Source organism: Onychostoma macrolepis, chromosome 01 (genome assembly GCF_012432095.1).
Source record: "Onychostoma macrolepis isolate SWU-2019 chromosome 01, ASM1243209v1, whole genome shotgun sequence".
Lineage (NCBI taxonomy): Eukaryota > Metazoa > Chordata > Actinopteri > Cypriniformes > Cyprinidae > Onychostoma > Onychostoma macrolepis.
Genome location: NC_081155.1, coordinates 38433585 through 38443260, shown reverse-complemented (window position 1 = coordinate 38443260; position 9676 = coordinate 38433585). Strand labels below are relative to the sequence as shown.

General features: G+C 35.8%; 1 protein-coding gene across 2 annotated transcripts in view; it reads right to left on the bottom strand.

The window, feature by feature from the left end:
- Nucleotides 1–409: 409 nt before the first annotated feature.
- The window catches only part of trpc5a (transient receptor potential cation channel, subfamily C, member 5a), a 93406-nt gene continuing 84139 nt past the window's right edge, over nt 410–9676 (bottom strand). For both annotated transcript variants that reach the window (XM_058789947.1, XM_058789941.1), the window contains exons 8-11: nt 8739–8951; nt 5263–5304; nt 4955–5044; nt 410–1802 (exon numbers count right to left, since the gene is read on the bottom strand). In XM_058789947.1, the coding sequence (XP_058645930.1) occupies nt 921–1802; nt 4955–5044; nt 5263–5304; nt 8739–8951 (1227 nt within the window). In that variant the 3' untranslated portion in view covers nt 410–920. The remainder of the gene's footprint in view (nt 1803–4954; nt 5045–5262; nt 5305–8738; nt 8952–9676) is intronic.

The window sequence follows — 9676 nt, the reverse complement described above, 5'->3', positions numbered from 1 at the left end:
ACTGGGTGGATTTTTATCATTATAGGATGGATGTGTACACACACTTCCAACACACATTTATGTTCAAACAACTTGTAAAGTGAATTTTGCATCCGATGACCCATATAAAAGGATATTTCATCTAAAAATAAACTTTATCTCCCTCATGTCATTCCAAACCTGTTGGACTTATTGTCTTCTGTAGAACATTTTTAGAAATGTCTCAGTTGTCCATACAATGGACCATTTTCACATTTCTGGGGTTCTTAGAAGTGGAAACTTCTTCAGTGGTAAATGGAAACTACAACTAATATAATTTTTGCATTCCCACTTGCCATAACAGTAAAAGCGAAATCTACAATAGCGTTTCTATGACTTTCCAAACAGGAAAAAAACATATTGAGAAATTGATCATGTGGGTCAGAATAAAGTCAAATGTCAAATTTGCAGTCGCTCCCTCAGCTGTTGTATTAGAAACACAAACGCAGTGGTTTTTAAGAAAACACATAGTGGTCCATAGAAATCAATGGTAGCCAAAACTAGTTTTGACTTCAAAATATCTTCTTTTGTGTTCTGCAGAAGAAGAAAAAAATCATACAGGTTTGGAATGGCATGAAATTGATTAGCAGATTTCAGAATTTTCATTGTTGAGTGAACAATGTGATGTAATGAAAATACAAAAATGCAACCTGGCCTGCATTTCTCTGATGATTGCACTTTTCTGTCCCTTCTGAATCTCTTTCATCCGTCATTTAATTCACTCATCCCATCTGTCTTGTAAATAACTTTCAATTTGGTTAAATCTCAGAAAGAAATGACAAATATTGCAGCAGCAAACAAAAGAACGAACAGAAGAATCGGTTGTGGTTAAGGTAATAGTTATTGATATCATCACTGATTATTGTTATTATCAAAGTGCTGTACAGTACATACTAGCAATACTATAGCTGCGTGGTCACCGAATCATCCTGTTCCGTTACCCAGCGGGAGGAGTCTGGCATTTGTCCGCCACAGGGCCCGACCAATCCCTGGAACACGTCCTCATTTGAGTCCAGGAGGCGGGAGCTGGAGGCGGTGAAACTGGAAGCACAGTGCAGGGAAGAGGGTGGGGACAGAGGTCCTAATGTCAGTAAAACATCCCTTCCGTTAGCTCTCTGTCCATTGGTCGTCATGGCACCGTCGCCCTCATTTAAAGCACCCACGTCCATCTGATTAAGGTTGGTCTCGCTTCTGGTGACGGGACCGGCTCCCCTGGTGAAGCCCAAGTCTTGCCAAGCCCCCGGCGGGTGAAGCAGTCCATCTGAGATAGTGTAGGTCGCAGCGGTGACACCTGTCGGTTGCGGAAGGTGGCTGCCCATGCGTGAGAACAGCAGGCCGAGCCGTCTGAAGGAGTTCTTCTTGGAACTAGAGAAGCGGGAAAAGCGCCTCCAAGTTCGTGAAAGTGCAGGTCTTGCTGGAGCCACTGAAGACAGGGAAGAGGAGGGCGAGGGGTTCTTCCTCAGTCCGTTGATCTTTGGTTTACCCTCTCTGTACGCAGACGATGCCGCTGTCGTTGTCGTAGTAGTAGCGACCTCCATTCCGGAGATGGAGCAAAAGAGGGCAGAGACTCCGTACGACGGATCCGAGGGCGTAATGGTTTTGAAAGACACACCTTTGGCCCCGATGCTGCTCCCGTCGCTGTGGTGACAGGCCTCACCATCGTCGCTGACCTCGTCTCGAAGCGTGGCCTCGCTGCTGGAGGAATAGTTCCGCCGGGGCGGCTTTCGGTTTCCCAGAAGGTCCAAAACTTCGTAGCGGAAACTGGAAATGTCCTGTTTCAGCTCCTAAGGCAGAACATTATTATAGTATTACATAATGCATTTGAAAAAGATATGCATTTTTTCTACAATAAAAGTTATGTTTCATGGCTAAACTCGTTCGCAAGTTTGCAACAACTCCAAACATTTTTAATGTTACATATTTGATGTACTGTTACATAGCCGCGGGAACTAGGGGTGCTGAGGGGGCTGCAGCACCTCCTGCCGCAGGGCTGGGTCTAAGAGGGGCCATGCCCTCCAGATTTTCCTTGTGCCCCTCAATCATCTCCAGGATACTTCATTATTGTGATAGTTTTGTGATTAATTACATATTTAACCAGAAATATAGTGCAGTTGTATTTGGTTAGCGCGCCTCGAAGCGTTCATGTGAAATGTTCACATGATATTACCGTAATTTTAGATTCCAACTTGTAAAAAGCATTTACATCCTCGTCCTTTTTATGAGCCGTATTCCGAAGCTTTCTCGCTTCTCAAGATGGCCACCGATAATCACATGCACAGCTCTTTAATTGCGCATATAGTCAAGTGTGCTCAAACCACTTTATCCTAATTTAATCTATTAACTACGCACGTCATAACGTTTTAGGCAAGAACCATATTATGTCATAAAATATTTTAATAAGACTGATTTTGTATTTAATCTGATCACGTTTAATAAAAAGACAATTTAAGTTTAATTATAACGCCTCATGTCCACGATTAATCAAACAACAAGCAAAAAGCGTTATCAAAGAATATCATGGAATTCAGTCTCGTAAGCACTCTATAAAAAACTCCATTTATAATAAGTGAAGCTGTCTGCAGTGTATGATGAATAAACCTTTTTTGCATCGCATGTACATCTGCACTTGTTGTTTCTGATGACATAATTATAAAAGTGTAATATTCAGAGCGTGCATATCAGCGATGTAAATATTTAGTAAATAATAGAAATATTAAAGAAAAAATTCTTGATCTAAAATCACAAAAGCACAAATATATATTGGTACTCATGTCTCTGTCTTCTTTAATTTATATGTTCATCTACAGTATAAAAGTGTTTGGGCTGTTTAATATTACGATTTTGTCTAAAATCCCCCACCGTGGCTCTGCCCTGCAACATCAAGCCCCGTCCCCAGCACCCCCCAGATAAAATATGTTCCTGCGGCTATGTACTGTTATTAGAAACCAGATTTTAAACCACTGAGATTTCACTGTGAGTGGAGAAAGAAAATAAATTTAAAGGACTGTAATGGACTGACATTACTGATGATGCTTTATGTCTTCACTGTGTGTGGTGTAATAATGTAAATATGCTGTAAAATGTGAAATTTACAGTAAATAAACAGCAGTTGTGGCTGTCAGAAGTTTACCATGAAAAATACAGTAGCAACATTTTAAGTTTTATGGATTGAACACAAATTAACTGGAAAAAAATTAGGGGTGTCACCGTTAACATGTTAACGCATGCGATTAATCAAAAAAAATTAATGTGTTAATATTTTTTTAACGCAGATTAATCATTTGATAAGGTTTGACCCCAACTTCTTCCCGTCATCGCAGCGCGGAAGGTTATCTATCATTGTGTGATGAGGCCACAGCACCAGTGTTACCAGGGTAACGGCACAAGTGGGCTGTTTTGAAAATACAGTCGCAGGAAATAATTACAGAGCCGTGTACCGCGGCTGCTCAAAGTGTATATAGACAAATAAAAATTAAAATAGATCATTTTACTAATGTGTATTATACTTGGAATATATCCCTGGCAACTTAAGAATGGAGAGGCGGTTATAACATCACAAACAACGTGAGTTTCAGCCAGAGCACATGTTAAGGCTTTTACACAGCAGAAATAAACATGACAACAGCCACTATAGATTATATAAGATAATAAACACACGATTACGATAGATATGGTCTGTATGTGATTTTCTTGAATTGAATGTGTACATCTGAAATGCTAATTTGTGCAGCGATATAAAAGGCTATAAATTGCATATTTTAACAACAGTAAACGACCAAATTCCACATGTGATCGCAAAAAGAAGTTATTACAAACACTCGATGGTGGTTTGAAGTGAGGTCTGAGTAAAAGTGTACTATTAATCTCTTAAATTGTCTTATGAAGCATGATGCTAATATTAGCTCTAATGCAGCTGCAGAACAGGTCCAATTCTTCTTCATAATGCATTTTGACATAATACTTAAGGTCGCAAGAAAATGTTTTGTTGTGTTTATTTAGAAATACTTTTGATAATAGTTGGGTAAATGTAGACTGGGATTGAAGCGATGTGGCTTGGTAAACGTTTTATTGCCAGTTTAAAGGCTGATAATGGCTGAATAAAAACAAAAGAATAATGATAAAAGAATAATAAGGATTATGTCTCATTCCTGGCGGAAGTGTGAAAGGTTCTGTTTCCTTAAACTAGTTTCATGCATTTCTTTTTCAACACATTTACAGGTAAATCCTAGTATTTTAAATTTGCGATTAATCATGATTAATCACAGCCCATGACTGTGATTAACGTGATTACATTTTTTAATCGATTGACAGCACTAAAAAAAAATTTCATTAACTGATGTAATACTAACTGAAAACATTGAATGCCACATGGAAGTTGATCAGTTACTACATGAAAGAGTAAATATTAAAATATAGAGAGTATACACTTCTACACACAAATACAAAAAGGAAATAAACATTCATTTAACAACATAAGATGTAAAAAAAAAAAAATGTGCATAAGTGATAAAAAATCTATTAAAATTCACTTTAAAAAACTGTACTTTTACCAGGATTATACTGTAAAGATGTATTATAGTTTTTCACTGAATATACAGTAGTAAGGGAAATTACTTTTAATCAAATAACAGGTATTTACTGCAGCATATTTGACAAAAAAAAAAAGTATTTTACATTAAAATGAAAACCAGCTGTATAAATTATAGGCCTATTTATAATTATTATATTTTTACTATACAAATATTTTATAAATCCTATTGACAGATTTTTAAAAGCTAAAAAACCTATATAAATAATTGTGCTAATGATTGCAAATAAAGATTATAAGAATTTTATAAGGCATTTGAAGAATGATTACTTGTGTCAGTGTTTTTGTTTATAAGCATGCATTTCCATTTATGTGAGATAAATTGAGAGCAGTCAGTTTCAGAAGCACCTTAAAATTCTCCTCTGTCAGCCCTTCGCTTGTCTTGGCGCTGCGGATCATGGACGCCACATACCTCTTCACTAGACTGCGGATGACCTCCTGAGGGTTGAGAAGGAGAAGAAGAGAAGCAAGCAATCAGATAGAACTCCCTAATCTTGTTAATCTGGAAATGTACAGTTGGATCTTTGGTGTGACGGTGCAAGGAAAAAGAGAGACAGGGAAAACAAAGCCAGAGGCGAAGCGATGTAATGCAATTACATGCACATTGTTTGTATTCTCGCATGTGTGTAATTGCAGAGCTTTATCTGCTGGCATACCTGATAATGCTGATTCTGTATCAGTCTGTCAGCATGCTTTTCCTGAAAGGAGAAACAAATATTCACACTGTAATTATGCAGGGTAATTGAGCTCATTAACTAATCAAATACATTGCACTTTTTTTATTTGCTTTTCTTAGATGATTATTCATTTAAACCCAGAGTCATTCACAAGAAACTGCCATTTGTGTGCTATGAGTCTCCATTATTTACATTTAAGTTTAAATCAGTTACAACATAATATCATGAATTTGAATTAATTTCATATAATTTATACATTCATTATGTATAATTTAGTGTAGAATAAAGTATTAATTGCATTTTTTTAATAACTTTTTTTAAACATAATAATGTTCATGATTATTCTGACACCACTACTTTACATTTATATTGGTCTCAACAATACTAATTTTTCAACAATATTAATTTTCAGTTAGCATATTTTTAGCATAAGAGATTGAAAAACATACACTACCATTTAAAAGATTGGTTACACTTTATTTGATAGTCCACTTTAGACATTCTACTAACTAGAAGTAACTACATGTCAACTACATGTCAACTAATTCTTATTAATTTGCAACCACATGTCTACTAACTCTCAGAGTAGACTTAGGGTAGGCTTAGGGTTAGTAGAATAAGTTGACATAGTCGGTATGTTTTATGTTGTGGACCCATCAAAATAAAGTGTTACAAGATATTAAGCAGACAGATTACTAATACTCTAATGACTGCTAGTTGACATGTAGTTGCAAAGTTACTTACTGTTATTAGAATGTCTAAAGTGGACTATCGAAATAAAGTGTTACCAAAAGATTTTTAAAAGTTATGGAAAGAAGTCTCTTACCAAGTCTAACTCACCAAGACTGTGTTTATTTGATCGAGAGAAAAAAAAACCCAGTAAAGCAGTAATAAAGTTAAATATTGTTATAATTTAAATGAAATATTTTCTATTTGAAAATATTTTCACATTTGTTACTTTATTCCATTATTCCAGTCTCCAGTGTGAGAATCTGATTTACTGATTTGCTAATCAGGAAATATTTGTATTTTTTTCAATGTTGAAAACAGTTATGCTGCTTAATATTTTGTGGAAACCATAATACTTTTTTCAGGATTCTTTAATGAATAGAAAGTTGAAGAGAATGAAGATGAAGTGAATAGCATTTATTTGAAACAGAAATGTTACTGACCCCAAACGGTAGTGTATAAACTGAGCTGATGGTGTTGAAAAAATGAGTTTGATCACATGACTAAGACATGTTGTATGATCTGTTAATGCTGTCGATCCTCTGGTAGGACATTTAGGCTGATGCAAACTGCAAAAGTGTCTGACAGTAAAAATACTGAATAACTAATTTCATGGAAATGAAGGAACAATTGGGTTTTGTTATCAACACTTTCCTATCGCATCCACAATGGGAGAATCGATCGAAATTTTCAAATGCAATTTCAATGCAAATTCTCATGTGCAGTTATACTCCCTGCTTTTGCATTGTATTGAGATGTATGAGTCCTGCAGATGCTTTCTAACGGGAATGCTGCTACACTCCGAAAACAAAATCAGATGAGCACTTCACATGCAGATGAAGGGATTCAGAATTTGCAGTATAAGCTGAGAGATTCTTAGTATTCTTATCAGATATTGTAGGAAAGCTGCTCTCCTCTTAGCTCTACATGTAGGCAGCTTTATATAATGATCAAGGTTTGATCCCAGCTCAGCAATGCCCGCAAACATGTGGGAGAGAGTTTCGAGTGAGTGTGCTTTGGCTGTGTGTGTGTGTGTGTGTGTGATAGTGTGAGAAAGAGAAAGAGAAAGAGAGAGAAAGTGCACGAGCATCTGTATTGATGCAGGCCAATAAAGGCCGTGCAGAGAGATGGATGTGTAATAAAAGTGCGTCAGGTGGAACAAGAGAGGATATATTCGAAACAGAGATAACGGGAGTCCCGGGAGTTTCAAGGGGAGTTGCATGGCAACACAGGAGGTTAAACTCCAGACAGACTCAGGCCATGTTACACCTCATTACATCATCAAAGTCGAAACAGAAACTTGTTGAATAAAAAATTTTCCTTCATAGAAATTTAATTAATTTATATGGAACTCCACTTCAGTGATTCAATTGAAATGAAATTTGCTACCACTCAGGCCACTCTAAATGAAGCCAGTAGTTGAAGTTTGTGGGGGAAGGTGGGCTGACAAGCTGGTTGTGATGTCAAAAACCTGTCTCATGAATATTAATTAGGTCATGCTGACGTTGCTAGGTAACCTTCCTGGTTATCTAACCTAATTAATATTCATGCACCAAGCCTTTGCCATAGTAGGACTGATAAATGGGTAGTTGACATTAAATGTACCTGCTAAACGTGCTAAACTACAACTAAAGCTATTTTAAACAGCATGTCACCAGTCGTTTTAAAATAAATGCATGCCGTTTTCTTGGCCTCATTTTAGCGACACAGAATAATTGTTCTTTTAAAAATTCATGCTGTGAAAATGGAAAGACCATTTAAAAGAAACTATTGAAGACAAGTAATGTTGATCAATTTCAGTAGATATAGAGTACCGTTCAAAAGTTTGGGGTCAGTAAGATATTTTTTTCAAGGAAATAATACTTTTATTCAGCAAGAATGCATAAAATATATATAAAGTGAGAGTAAAGACATTAATAATAATTCAAGATTTCTAATTCAAATAAAGGCTGCTTCAATAATTTAAATAAATGATTAAAATATATAAAACTTTTTTAATTGTAATAATACTTTACTCTATTTTCAATTAATTAAATGCAGCCTTCTTTGAAAATCTTACAGACCTCAATCTTTTTAATACTAGTGTATGATTTCTCCCACATACTCATGTTAATTTTAATCTATAATCTTGATGTTAATAAAAAAAGAAAGCATGGTTATGTTATTCACATCTATACCCGATTAGTGCATAATATGTTTGAGTTATGTGGTGTTGCAGACATACGCTACCACATTCATGTCACTGTTTGGAGATCAAGATCATTTGATTTTAGAAATGACAAAACTGTAATAGCAACCGATTAACACCAGATGCGATATAAATTTAGTGTACGGAATTGTGTATACACTTTCTCTCTGACATCTGTTGATTTGAAAGTCATGCTAGATTTTTAAGCGACTGCCTTTGTTAAAGTCAAAGGTTTTTCTCTCACCCAGTGATACCTGAAAGTAATGCATGATGATACCAGTCTAAATACAATTACTGCATCCCACTATGAGTCAAAAACCAATAGTTCAAAAGCAATAAAAATGTAAATGAGCTGTTTTAGCGTTCATTGTGCTGATATATGTGTGTGGCTGTGCTGTTAGTCATTGTAATGGGTAATCAGTTACACAATGAGCCAGCTGCATTGTGCTTAAAGTGTAATTTAAACCAGAACCACTTGATCAGATTCAGATGAAATCACAGTGTGAATGTTCAGATGGATTCAGGTTGTTTTCTTTACCGTAAACTCCTTCAGATTCTCATGTTTATGGGGGTCTTCTTCAGGCGGAGCAGCCTCCGACCCGCAGAGCCGCCCGTGTACCCATCGACACAGGTACCAGAATGATTTAGGACTGGGGATGGCGTTGAACGGTGGGGGGAGTGTCCCGCCCTCATCGAAATAACTCATCCACAGCTTGGTTCGAGCAAACTTCCACTCGATGTCAGCATGGTCCTAACGCACAGTGACAAATAAATTATTAACAATATGAACTGAATGATGATAATCAATGAGGTATAAGATCGTAAAGCAACTGTATCCAGAATGCATAAAAAAAATTATATTTATATTATACAGTAGAGTACATTTTTAAAAACCTATGATTGAGAATGTGTCACAATGATCAAAAGTTTGGGTAACACTTTATTTTAAGGTGTCCTTGTTACACATTACATGTACTATTATAATAACAATTAATGCATAATTACATGCAAGTAACCCTAAGCCAAACCCTAACCATATAGTAAGTACACGTAGTTAATTAATATTACTCAGTAGTTAAATGTATAATTACTCTGTAACAAGGACACCTTAAAATAAAGTGTAACCAAAGTTTGGGGTCTGTCAGATTATTATAATTTTTTTCACTTTTATTCAGCAACGATGCATTGACCTGATCAAAACCGTAAAGACATTTATAATGTTACAAAAAATTATATTTCAAACAAATGCTGTTCTTTTGAACTTTTTATGCTTTAAAGAAACCTGAAAAAAATTGATCACAGTTTCCACAAAAATATTAAGCAGCAAAACTGTTTTGAGAAATGTTTCTTGAACAGCAAATCAGCATATTAGAATGACTTCTGAAGGATCATGTGACACGGAAGACTGGAGTAATCCTGCTTTGCCATCAGAGAAAAAAAATAAATTTGAATGTATATTGAAATAGAAAACATTAT